At 40.8% G+C, this 14,348-nt stretch overlaps 1 protein-coding gene across 1 annotated transcript in view; it reads right to left on the reverse strand.

The window, feature by feature from the left end:
• The window catches only part of ADCY8 (adenylate cyclase 8), a 227,264-nt gene that overhangs the window by 24,051 nt on the left and 188,865 nt on the right, over positions 1–14,348 (reverse strand). The window contains exons 13-14 of the mRNA XM_058564947.1: positions 10,119–10,197; positions 2,117–2,275 (exon numbers count right to left, since the gene is read on the reverse strand). Of these exons, the coding sequence (XP_058420930.1) occupies positions 2,117–2,275; positions 10,119–10,197 (238 nt within the window). The remainder of the gene's footprint in view (positions 1–2,116; positions 2,276–10,118; positions 10,198–14,348) is intronic.

Below are 14,348 nucleotides of genomic sequence, written 5' to 3' on the forward strand. Positions count from 1 at the left end.
GCTGATCTATTTCCTCCTAGATTCTCTATCTCATCTGTGAAATGGGGTAGAGTACCAGCCATTCTGGATTACTTTGAGAATTAAATCTGTGAATACATGTAAAGAGACTGGACCAGAGGGGGCATCTGCTGAAATGGAAGTGCCTTCTCCTTCTTCGGGACAGCAGTTCCACTGCCATGAAAATCAGCTTTGCGGAGAAGAGATGTGATTAGCTGACGGTTTCCAAGGGTTCCCATTGACTTTGTCAATACTATGTCTGGAAGCTCTCAGAACATCTTTGGGCTGATTTCCAACATGCTCCCATCTGTGGCTCACTTCTTACCTGGCACATTGTGTTCATGGAGCCACCAGGTACTTCCAGCAGCCCATCAGTTGTCCACACCTGTTCCCAAATACTACACGGGCTACCAAATACTACAGACTACAGAGGAGCAACGGGACCATCTCTTCCAACAATTAATTCAGTCCAATAACCAGGCAACACCAATGGCTGAGTGGTACTGCCTCAGCCTCTGCCTTCCACCTCCCATGTCCTTCATTCAGACTTCTCTGCACTCAGGGCTCCCCCCATGGAGTTTCCTTGTGTAGTCAGTTTGAGCCTCCAACTAATAACTTTGTGACTTGGACAAATTACTGAACCTCTCCGAGTCTCAGTGAATTCATTTGTAAAATGAGGAAAAATGCTATACTTTAGTAGGATTAGCTAACACACTAGATTCACAGCCACGGAACAGTCAGGCCAGAAATGTTAGCTCCTTTTCTCATTCCCTTCCCTCCATCAGAACTCCTCCATCCCTACCCACATCTGAATGTAAAGTTTTCTAGGCACACGACTGCCTTCTTATTCACTGCAGTGTCCAGGACAGTGCCTGGAGACATTAGAGGTGCTGGATCACTGGGTCTCTTTGAGGTGCTCACTACTAAGCAAAGATCAGAGAATGAAGAAATAAAACTGGCAGCTGGACTGACTTCACGGAGTGGTCCTTCAGGGATAATACAGTAAGAAAAACAGTTTCAAGTAAAAGAGCATTTTTGAGCACCAAATACATGCTAGGCAATGTGCTGAGAAGCTATGTATTAGCACACACATATATATACATATATACATACACACATATATCTATGTATATATACATAGATATTTTTATTATATCTTCATTGTTATTTTAAATTGTGGTAAATACACATAACATATAATTTACCATCTTAGCCATTTTCACATGTACCGTTCAGTGATACTAAGTGCATTCACATTGTTGTGCAACCATTACAATCATCCGTCTCCAGAACTCTTCGTCTTGCAAAACTGAAACTCTATCCAGTAAACACTAACTCCCTTTTTCCTCTTCCCCAGCCCCCGGCAACCACCATTCTACTTTCTATCTCTGCCAATTTGATACTCTAGGTACATTGTAAATGTGGAATCATACTGTATTTATCTTTTTGTGACTGGCTTATTCCACTTAGCATAATGTACTCAAGATTCATCCACGTTGCAGCACGCGTCAGAATTTCCTTCCTTTTTAATGCTGAATAATATCCCATAGTATGTATAGACCACATTTTGTTTATCCATTCATCTGTTGATGGACACTTGGCTTGTTTCCATCTTTTGGCTATTGTAATTATTGCTGCTGTGAACAGGAGTATACCAATATCTCTTCAACACTCTGCTTTAAATTCTTTTGGGTATATGCCCAGAAGTGGAAATGTGTGTGTGTGTGTGTGTGTGTGTGTGTGTGTGTGTATGTATACACACAAATTTATGCATAATATACTGAGAATGAGGAATGAATGAACAATATATATACGCATATGATTTTTAAAAAATATGTGTACATACACAAATATAAAACTTTAAAATTCCAGTGCAGTCCTCCAGTGCAGATCTTATTATGTCCATCTTATAGAAGAGGTCCCTGACGCCCAGAGGCCATGTATAGACTCCACGGTGCCAGGCGGTTTGGGCGGCCTGGCACCCTGTGGTCGGCATGGTTTCCATTCTTCTGTGCTCACACGAGCACAGTGGAATTCTCCAGGAGCTTGGGATCAATGTGTCCAACTGTACCCCGCCCACTGCCACCCCTTCTCGCTGTCTAGATAAGCCTGGACTCACCTCATTGTCTCGGTCTTTCTCCAGGAAATGGCGGGCCACGTGGCTGGGTAAGATGTTCCGGAGCATGTTCTCATTGTGTTCCCTCAGCTCTTTCATCTCATTGATCTCCTCTTTGGCCTGGACTCGCCAAAGGAAGTCCAGGCGGGCTGTGTACTCCAGCTGCAGTTCATGCGAGAGGAAGAGAAGAAACAGGTAAACCCTCGGGGTATGGGCTTCAGGCACACACGTGTGGGAGGTGGGGAAGGCTTCTCCGGACCTTTCACAAAAGCAAAAGAGCCTGAGCTGGATATTTTGGGAGGCATTTTGCCTGATGCCAAGAAATCAGAGGATGATTAGATTTTGCAGGGCTTCCCAGCCTTTCTAGCATTACGGCACCTGTGATTTTGTAATTGTTTGCGTGATCACCTGATAATGCCTGTGTCTTCTACTAGACTGTAGGTGCCATGAGGTCAGGGTCCTTTCAGCTGCTCAACATTACATCCTTACCGTGTAGCAACATGCCTGGCCCAGGGTAGATGTTCAATCAATATTTGTTGGCTCAACAAGTAAGTTACAATAATAAAGCTAGCTAACACTGGATGGTGTTTGTTATGCACAAGGTATTATTCTAAGCAATACACATCTATTCACTCCTTTCATTCACACAACAACTCTAATAGCAAGGTATTATTATCAATCCTTATTTTACAGATGACAAAATTAAAGCAAACATGGTTAAGTAACTTGACCAAAGTCACACACTAGTTAGTGGGGAAGCCAGGATTTGAGCTTCAGAGTCCAACAGCAGAGTCTGAGCTCTTAATCACTAGGCAATAAGGAAGAAGCGAATGAGTGAATAATGGAAGGTTTGTGGATTTAGCTGTGAGACAAATATGTCTTAGAGTCCTGGCGCCACATTCAAACACTGTAATCTGGACTAGTGACTGCATCTCAGTTTCCTCATCTCTAAAACTGGGATGAACACCAATGACCACGCAAGACTGGGATAGGACTTATTTAGGAAGTTATAGATAAAGGCCGTGGCTCACAGTAGGTACTCAGTCCACATTGGCTCCCTCTTGTCCTAGTTTCCTTGGCACTGAAAAATGGACAGCTTCCTTTCTAAACAATCTCACAAATGTATTTACCACAGCTTTGGGAATGCCATTATTTCAGTCTTTAACTGTCAAAATGGACAATATGCTGCACTGTTACATACATGGTCAGATGCCCTAAATCCAAGGCCTTAAAAAATTCAGCTAGTTTCTTTTCTTTCTCTTATGTGACAGTCTCAGTGGATGGCAAAAATTAAAAATATAGAGGCACAAAGTTATTGATTAGGCAGAATTTTTAATAGCAAATGCTAGAAACAACCTAAGTGTTCATTTTTTTGGCTGAATAAACTATTGTATATAGCTATAAAAAGAAATGAAGACTATTTCTCTATATTCTGATGGACTGGTCTCCAAGGTTAAGAAAGGTATGTATAGTATGCCACCACTGATCTAAGAAAGGGAGATAGCCACTTCTCTCTCTCCAAATATATATGTATATATTTATTTATTTAAAAAATTGAAGTATAAACCATAAAAAATGATTACTGATGAGATGAGGAAGGGAGGGAATAGGGTGGAGGAATAGGGATAGAATTTAAAATTCAAAAATTATATCTTGTTTTATAAACTTGACTTTAGAATCATGGAAACATTTTACTTAATTATAAAACTAAATAGATTTTTAAAAACTATACAAACAAACAAACAAATGAACCTACATGTATAACCACAAAGACAGGAACTATTCCAAACGTCTTTAACACAATAATTTGATGACTCATTTGTAGAGGGAAATACTTTGAAGATAAAAAGACCTCAAAAAGAATCTTAAAACTGTTTACAACAATCATATTGTAGGTGGTGGTGTTTGTATTATTATTCTTAGACTATTGTATGTGAATTGTAGGATAAAGCAAATGAGTTATTGTGTTGGTGTTACTGAGAACTGGAATTTTGGGGAAGGAGAAAAGGAGATGCAGATATAAGATTGATGAGGTTAAGTCAACAGCCTATAGTCCTGACTATGAAATGGAAGTATCACTATGAACTCATGATACAAATATATTTCCTAGCTTTGCCTACTGAAATCAAGGCCTAGAAACAATGACAATCTAGTAGCAACGAGTACTCCCAGTGTCCAGATTGTGGTTTTAAAACATCAATTCCTAGAAAAATGACCTCACACTCTTTGCACAAAAGGCTGAAGTTTAGGGCAGAAAATGTACAAGTCTGGAATATCTTTTCACACCAGGAAGTAAGAAGACTACCAGAGACAACTGAGGTTGTGTCAAAAGGACTCAGAGGCCAATGTGAATAGGCTTCCACTTGTCAAAGATGTGACAAGTCGAGCTTTGATAAGAAGAATAATTACAATGCATTGAAACACAGGAGATATGTTAGAATGCAGAAGTTCACAATGACACATAAAAAGCAAGACCTCGTTGATCACCTCTGGATGATGCTTGGAAATAAACTTATTGAAAAACTTATAGGGAACAAATTTATAGGGAAAGAATTAGCACTTATCCTGCCTTTGCTTTATGAGCTGTACTCGGAGGTAACAAATATTGGCGAGAAGATTCTCTTAAAAATGTATTCCAGATAATAAATTATGGAATATTGATAGGATTGGGATATCACCTCCTATAAAATGAATGAAGATAGGCTTTACTATTAATACCTGATAACATCACAAAAAGAGAGACGAGCAGATGTTACGTGCCTCTCAATAGTAATTCACAAAACCAACCAATAGCATATTTCTGCAGGAAAACATTGAAACTTGGAATCTCACCAAGTTTCTTGACATAACTACCAATGCAGGAAAAACATAGGACAGAGGAATGTGTTAAAGACCCCGAGAGGATGCAGTCAACAAACTCTAGACTGGGAAACACTGTAGAAGTCAGATGACTCCCACAAAATATTGCAAGAAGAAAACAAGATGGAGGGTGACTCTATATATTAAAAAGAGACATATCAACCAATGGCAATATGTGGACTTTATATGGATCTCATTTGAATCAAACTTAAAAATTATAATTATACATGAATTAAGAATTGAAACACTGCCTAGAGGTTTGATAAGGTTAAAGAATTACCATTTTTTTTTAAGGTGTGTTAAGAGTATTGTGATTAGGTTAAAATTCTCTTTTAGATACATACTGAAGTATTTACCGATGAAATGATGGGACATCTGGAATTGGCTTCAAAATAATTGGGAAGAAGCAATGAGCAAAATGAATAGGGACATAGATGAAAAAAGACATGACATGAGTTGATGATTGTTGAAGCTGTGAGTTCATTATACTATTTTATGTACATTTGTATATGTTCAAAATTTTCCGTAAGAAGAAAAAATGAGTGGAGGCAGCAGGTGTATGACCTCATATGAAAAGTATGCTAGTCCTGACTGTTTTACCAAGTTGCTGTGTGACTTGGAAAAGTCATTCAACTTCTTATATTTTGGTTCCTCTCCTCAAAAATAAAGATAATCGCCCCATTATTTCTAATTCAAGAGACATGGATTACTATATGGATCTATTATATGGACCAAACCACATGATGCATGCAAAAGAATTCCAAAATGCCTAAAACACAGATTTACAAGGTATTACTATAATTTAAGGCATCTATGGATAAAGTCAGATCAAAGCTGTGCTTAGTTTTTTTCCCTCCAGGTTGAAGAGCATCAAGTTTTGATCTGTTAAGTTGCAGGACAGTATTTTCTCATCCAGAACTATTTCCAAATGAAATGTTTTGTCTTCCCCTTTAAAAATGCATGCTTGGTTGAAGCAGGAGATACTTTTTTATTTCTTTTCTGTTGAAATCCTCTCATCTAATTAAATTCAACTCAAAACCATGGGTAGGGAAATTTGGAGTATGGAGTTGATTTAAGCAAGGATTCTCCAGCTACAAGACAAGAGCATACTTTACATCTTTGCCAGGTGACTGCAGGTCGCTGCATTTAAGGCACGTCCATAAAGAGAAGCTCTAGTCCAAGTGCAGCCTTGCCTCTTGACAAAGCAAGTCTCATAAAGGCAGGCATCACATATTATTAAACCTCCATGGAAGGAAAGTATTCCTCTTCAATTTACTAAAGATCTAGTGTACCTACTACGTGCAAGCTGCTGGGTATACGAAGATGAGTGAAACTCAGTCTCTTCCTTTGATTTACTCATAGCCGAGTGGTGACAGGAGAGCACAATAAGGAAAGTCATCATTTCAACAGTGTGGTTGGAGCGGTCATGAAAGCAAAGCATATGGAAGGCATGGGCACTGAGTTTTTAAAAGTGAAAATTCTTCAGCATTTGCTCAAGAAATTTCAATTGATTTGGAAGTGCGCTCTCTTTCCTGATTTTTACCAAACCATTAGGGAGCTGGCTATATGAGAAGAGGGCCAAGGCAACTAACCCATATTGTTCATATGTTTTGTGCCAGGCTGTAGCTTATAGTGATAGCTAACACTGGCCGAGCTCTTGCTTTGGACCAGGCACTGTTCTAAGCACTTCATACGTATTCAAGCTCATTTACTCACACAACAACTCAACAAGGGAGGTACTTTATTATGCCCATATCACAGGTGAGGAAATAGAGGCAGAGTAAGGCGAAGTCAAGTGCCCAAGGTCTCACAAGTAGAGGGTGGCTTTGAACTTGGGGCGTTTTGACTCAGAGCTGTGACTCTTAATCCCTGCACTATGTTCAGCCATTCTTATTTGGCTGTTCTCCAGCTCTTGATAGATAACTGTTATCCTTTCCATTTTATAGGTAAAAAAATGGCAGCTCAGGGAGGTTGAGTGTCTCAAGGTCACCCATTCTCTCAATGACATTGCTGGGACTCAAATTCAAGAATATTTGGTTCCAAGGCTTGGGTCTTTCTGAGCCACACAGTCCTGTTGCCTGTCTTTATCAGACCTGGAAATAAGTGACTGGAGACATGACCGCATTCATCTCTGTCCCTGCGCACAGGTGTGGCTCCCTCTGCTATAAATGGAGCCCAGTCTCCAGGGCTGCTAGTGAATCAGGCACGAGGCGGGAGGCACCTGGCTGTCTGCTCTCCCTGTCCACTGTCCAGAACGTTCACCTGCCTTGGAGGAGGAGGAAGTGTTTGGCATATCGCTTCCACATATTTGCAAGATGAAAGTTCCCAATTCTTCAGTTACATAACTGCCTCCGTCACTCTGGAGATGTATAATTACATGATCCCACCAGGCTGCTGTACCAGGCATCAATGGGCATTATTCAGCCTTTAATAAAAATAGAGGGCCTCTGAGTCACAAAGAGAAACCGGTGGAAGCAGGTAGCAAACCCAGGAGTGGACAGACTTGATCCGGATGAAAAGGACCCTGACAGATGCTATGAATGGATGAAACGGAAGTGATGCAATCCTGCAGAAAGCCTCTTCCAACAAGGAGATGCAGCAGCACATGGCGGAAAGAGAAAGGATCTAGAAGTTAGAGCATTTGGAGTCCTGTTTCTGTCTGGTTTTCCTTAATGGCTTTGTGACCTCAAGTGACTTGAGTCTCTGCTCCTGCCTTTGCGACCAGATGGATAATAATACTTTCCCTGTTTGTCTCAGAAGCTTGTTTTCAAAATAAAATAAGAGCTCACAATTTTTGAGCCCTTATTCTCCACGCAATCCACCGGGATAAATATGTTATAATTATATTTTCATATAATACTATAAAAACCCTATAGAGTCTGTTATTATCATACCCATTTTCTAGAGGAGAAAACTAAGACACAGAAAGTTGAGTAAATTGCTGAAGGTCACATATCTACTAAGTGGCAGGGTTGGGGTTTGAATACTATCTTCCCCACTCCAAAGCCTGTAACTGCTACAGTTATGGGATGTGATTATGTAATGTCAAAGCCTTTTGAAAGTTAAAAAGAAAAATATCAGATGTCACGTAAGCACCTAGCCCCTTGCTATGCACTTATATACTCTTACTTTACATATATTCTTAATGTGCTTAAATTATCTGCTTTCCCAGGACAGATGGAGAAGAGGATAAATTGAATCAGAATGTTAGAAGGGTTTTGAGGAAAGGGGCACTGACAGGGCACAGAGTCAGTCCTTAAGGTGACAGAGGAAACAGAAACATCCTTCTTAATTTGGAATGAGGACCCTTACTCTGAACTTGCTCTCTCTTAGCTATCTCTGAGAATTCCTCATTTGTCAGTTTAAAACCTGTGTGATGGAGTGTCCATATATTTTTCTGCAGGATTGCCTTGCCTGATTCTGTTTCTATAGCCTTCAAATGAGCTGTCATTTGCATGTCAGACTAAGGAGTTCTCCTCTGTAACTAGAAGCCGTCAAGATGTGGAAGGCATGACCCCAGCTCTCACAGATAGCCAGAAAGACCTAAATATAGGAATTCTGGAAATGGCTAGACTCTGACATTTGGCTTATTGTTTCACCACAAATTCAGCTAAAATTTAAAAACAAGTCAAAGTCGCACTGCAGGATTGAATGCCCTGGGCTATAGTGTTGGTATACATACAGACAACTTCTTTCTGTCTTTCTCCAGTCTAGAGAAGTGGAAAGAGTGGGCTTTGGAGGCAGAACTGGGTTTGAATTTTAGTTCTCTGGCTTACTAGCTGAGTAGCATGACCTTCTTCATCTGTAAAACAGGATTGATAATAACCACCATTCCAGGTTATTGACAGGATTAAATGAGATAATAGAGGTGAAATACCAGGCACACGGTAGGAACTTGATACATATGAACTCTTTCCCCCTTTTCTTCCTTGCCAAGTTTCTAAATTACTCTTTTATTTCCCCCTTCACTACATCTTACCATCCCCCTTTATTACAAATAACTTTAGATATTTATCTCTAGGTTCTTGGGGTTTGGTCTGTTTCATCCCTGGTTTCTCAGGGTTTGTTACCTCCTCGTTTCCATGGTGATTTCTCAGTGATATGTTTCTATTTCTGCTCTAGCTGACAGCCTCCCTGTTTTATTTTTCTCCTTTTCTGGTTACTTTTTTGAAGTGCATGCAATGCAGAGAAAGATGGACCGGGCTCCGGGGCAGGCAGCGAAGCTGGCAGAGCCTGGATCTACCTGGGAGTGGGAATCTCCCCAGGTGATGGACATTACCGCACTTGTGGTCTGAGTCCACATGCAGAAATCCTACTGGTGACAGTAGGCGACACCTCTTGGGTGAAGACTGGTATGATGCTCCCATGCAGAATAATTCCTTGCCCTTCTGACTCTGAAGTCCTTGGACAGCCTGATCCACGCATAGCACATCCCCCATTGCTTTATTTAGGGTCTGCTCTCCTTCAGGAGACTAGAATCTTTGGGGCCAGGGATGGGGTTTTGTACAGTGCTATCCACAGTGCCCAGTCCAGATCCTGGCAGTGTAGAGGCTCATAAGGAAGTGTCATCAACACAGTGGGCACTTTATCTACTTAGGACAAATCAGTACTGAAGCACTTCCTATACTCATGTAAGGCAGTGCGCAAAATGCTGCACACAATAATCTCAAATGATTCTTCAAAACAGCCCTAAGGCTCAGGGAGATAAGTAATTTGCCCAAGGCTACAAACTACTGGGAAGCAGAGGCAAGATTAGAACCCTGGCTCAGCTGATCCTCAAACCTGAATATTTACCCAGTACAGCCCACAACTTCTATCCTAATGACTTTATCCAGGCAATGGAATTGGGAGGGATCCCAGTTTGCCTCAGGCAGAAATTGAAAGCTCTTCTTTTTTTGACAACAATGGTCTCTTTGAAAGAGATAGACCTAAAGCTCACTAAAACCACATTGCTTACTGAATCATTTTCTCCCGCTTAGTTTTTTATCAGGTGGTCTTTATTAGGAATTGATTCATTAAGAATCATAAGTTGCTGCAAGCAGCTAATAGTCATTTGCTGCAGAGAAGAGCAGAGACTTGCAGGCCAGTTTTACGGTAACAGGAATGCCAGGTAACTATGGGTAGTTACAGTAAAATGTTAGATTACCTGCTGTCCATGGTAGAACACAGCGAGGAGGAACATGGCCATCAGCAGCAGCGATGCCTCCTTGGTCCCCAGGAAATCTCTGTTGGAAGAAGAAAGGCAAATGGTGGCACGGTTACTGACAACCACGGAGGGACTTCAAGGAGACTCATTAGGAAACTGAGGTTCAGAAAGGAGTGGGATGAAAAGAAAGAAGCAGATGATTTCTGAGTACCCACTGTGCAATAGGGGCTGCTTTCTGAGGGTTTTCACGTAGGCTAATACAGAAATCAGTTGACTCCCAAAGGTAAGAGGTCATTTAGGTCATACCTGGTGGAAGACTCTAGAGTCTAGCATCTAGATAACGCACTCACATTAATAATAATGTTTTCCGTTTGCAAAACACTTTTTCTAGCTTTCAAAGAACTTTTATACTTTCTTGTCACAAAAATCCATGTGAAGACAAAGATCCCTTCCATTTTTTTTAGATGTTATCCTGTTTAAGAGACAAGTATGTGGTGCTTGCTATGTGGCAGTCCCTGTTCTAAGTGCTTTCACCTTAGATTCTTATATCAATTCTTAAATCAGTTCTGTGAGTTGGACACTGTTTTAATTCTTCTATCAATTTTCAAAATTCTTATATCAATTCTTTGGCTTGGGTGCTGTTGTAATCCTGATTTCAATTCTTATATCTTTTATTTTTATTTATTTACTTATTTTTTTTTGTGAGGAGGATCGGCCCTGAGCTAACATCTGCCAATCCTCCTCTTTTTGCTGAGGAAGACTGGCCCTGGGCTAACATCCATGCCCATCTTCCTCCACTTTATATGGGACGCCGCCACGGCATGGCTCGCCAAGCGGTGCGTCGGTGCACGCCTGGGATCCTAACCGGCGAACCCCGGGGCCCCCACAGTGGAGCACGTGCACTTAACTGCTCGTGCCACCGGGCCGGCCCCTCATATCTTTTAATAAAAACTTTTTTCCCTTTGTGTCATCTCGTTCTGGAATGAACCCCCAACACCCCATTCACAGTCCTTCTAGGGGCACAAGCTGTGATGTCACTGACCCGGCCTGTCCTGGGCTCTCTAGAAGACCAAGCTGGAAGGCAGTTGAAGATGGCCAGTGGCAAGTGTATATTTAAATACTGACATGACTTTCAACCATTGAACGAATTCAGAAAAGGGCCAGGGAATCTCTCGTTTGATTCCAAATGCTTTCTGTCTTTCATTTTGGCCCAGCATGTAGCCCTTCTCAGGACAAGCTAGGCCAGGAGGCAAAGGATTTGGAGGAAGAATTGACTGTGGACACAGGTGCCTTGCGGGAATAAACGGTTCCCTTGACAGGCTTCCATTGGCTAAAGAAGAAAACTCAATATAAAATGCTCAAGACAAAGCATCTCTATGAATGTTGTGACTTGCTTTCCATCGCTTCCTGTTCTATTCCCCTGGGTTTCTGCATCTCAGGCAATACCCCTAATCCATTCACCAGGTGCTTGAGCCCAAAACAAAAACAAAACTAGGAGTCAGTCCTCACCACCCCAAAATCCAAACCCTGTCCGCTATTCCACCAAAATATATCCCTAGTCTATCCGCTCCTCTTCATCTCTACCTCCACCACCTAAGTACGGCCACCATGATTTCCAATAGCCCACCAGTGTTACCCTCTACAATCCATTTTCTCCATGGTTGCCAGAATATTTTTTATCACGTCAGTCCCTTGTTTTATTGCTTCTCAACCACAAGCACACATTTACTCAGAAGTAACTTAACTCTGATGTGGCTTAAGGACACAACAGGGCTGTTACAGATGAGATGCAGTGAACAGAGAGTGGAGTAGAGTGAGCATTAATATGGGTGCACCCAGACAATCTCCAGCTTTCTCTTTTCTATTCTCATTGGAGACCAGCAAGAGTAGCACGGGGCTCCAGGGAAATGGGGGCATGAACCCAGCTGCCAAGACCAGCTTCTCATCTAGCTTTATGCTAAAAGACCCTCCCAGCTAGTACAGGGCCAGGCCCCGGCCAGCTCTCCAGCTAGAACAGGGTTTTTGGAACAGAAATGTACTTTCTCTTGGGGAGGTATTGTGTAGATGGGGACCCAGGGGAGGAGGGACTCTGTGGGCTGGAACAAGATTCAGATTTGTCAATTCCTAGTTCCATCTGCTTTTCCTTGGAGATAAGATGCTAATAATAGATGATACTCATTATTGTGTTTCTTTTCTATAGCCCCAGCAAAGCACATAATTATTGAGCAGCTACTGTGTACCAGGCACATGCCTGGGATGCAGAAATGAAGAAGGCACATTGTTTTTGCCCTCAAAACAGTCCAGTAAAGGAAAGAATCAAATAGAGAGATAATTTCATAACACAATACATTCCATGATAAGACTACATCCTTGTTGCCATGGGAATACATGGGGAGAGAAAGAAATCAGGCTGGATGTTCAGGGAAGACTCAAGAGCTGAGCCTTAAAAGGTGATAAGACTTCAGGAGAAAAAGATGGGATGGGGTCTACAGGTACAGGACACACATCTTGCTTAGCTAGCTGGTTTAAAAGCTGCTGGCACATGATCTTGCTCCTCGTAGTGGTGTTTTAAACAAATCCCTCATTCACACGGTTTAGTTTGAATGAGAGATGTCCTAGGTTTAACTTCTCGTGGATACACTGGAACTCCTGCCCTGACTGGCACTTCTGATATTCTTTTCTTTGTGATGTAGAAGACTTTTTTAAGCCCAGCTATTTATCACTTAAAACATACTTTCAAGAGAAAACATAAATACCTCTTGAATCATTTTGAAAGGAGTGGTTGACCAAAAATAGAGAGATGACTAGCTGAAACTCAGAAGGAAAGTAAAAGAAAATTATTATGAAGGGGCTTTGAGGCTTCAGGATGTATTTCAGATGGAAAAAATGTGGCCTGAACGAAGCCTGCAAAATATGCATAGTAAGTCAGCCAGGCCAAGGAACATCCAAAAAGAACTGTGATTTGAATTTAGAAGGACTTTTTGTTTGTACTTCCATGATTCTTTGAAGAACTTCCAAAGAGAGCCAAATGGCCGAAATCTGTATGAAATTATAATACTTTGCTTGACATTGGGTGGCAGAGACTTAAAACCAAGGACGTTTTGAACTAATTTATTTGTACTAATAAAATTACTGAATTAATACTACCATCTCCATATGCTAAGAAAAGGACATAATTAAGTGAAAACACATGTAGAATAATGTAATTCTCAGGGCTATAAGAATCTTTAGAGATCATCTTATCTGATGTCTCATAAAAATTCGAATTTAATTTGAGTGTTACTCATTACAAAAGTATTTATGCCAATCGTAGTGAATTTGGAAGCTAATAAATATTCACGCATAAGAAAATAAAAATTGTCCTTAAGCCTACGACTCAGAAAACAATGGTTACCATTTTGGTGTCAACTAAATGTCATTTCCTTTTCCTCCATGCAAAAATATGTTTACAAATTTAGGATTGTGTGGTTCATACCGTTTCGTAACCCACTTTTTCACTTAGTATATATTATGAAAATAATTCCATGTAATTAAATACTTTACAATGTGAGTTGGATGGATCCATTCTATTCTGTATTATGTGTGTCATACATAATACAATGTCCCTTGCAAGCCTTTTACTTTACAGGTAGAAGATTGAGGCCCAAGGAGAAGTCACTTGCCCAAGGTCACATAGCTGATTTCTGTCAGAGCCATGATGAGAATTCACATCTCAGGCACCAGGTTCAGAGCTTTAGCCATTAGGCATCTGATCCTAATTTTCAGTTTCGTTTTTAGTTCCCATTTTCCCACACGAATCCCAAAATAAACCAGCCAGTTTGAATTTATCTTTTACTCTGTTGTCATTCTAATGACTGCATTTGCTAAGTGCTGATTTTAAGTCATACCTGTAATAATACTTACATACACTGCCTGCTTTAATTGTCATATCAGTAATTAAGATACTATTACCCCTATTCTAGTAAAGAAGAAACTGAGGCTCGGATGTTAAATGATTTGCTCCAGTTCACAGATCTAGTGAATGGTGAAGCCTGGCTATCAGTCCAGACTTCAGTAGCTACCGTGCCCTCCTATACGCACTTACATGTAATTGTTTGCCCCTAAGTCCTTGAAGATGGAAATAATGTCTTATTCATCTGTGAATCTGCAGGTCCTAGAAAAGCCCGTAGCAAAGGTATGACACATAAATTCAAAAGAAAATCGTGCTTACAGGATGGGGTATACATGGTT

Source organism: Diceros bicornis, chromosome 21 (genome assembly GCF_020826845.1).
Source record: "Diceros bicornis minor isolate mBicDic1 chromosome 21, mDicBic1.mat.cur, whole genome shotgun sequence".
Taxonomy (NCBI): domain Eukaryota; kingdom Metazoa; phylum Chordata; class Mammalia; order Perissodactyla; family Rhinocerotidae; genus Diceros; species Diceros bicornis.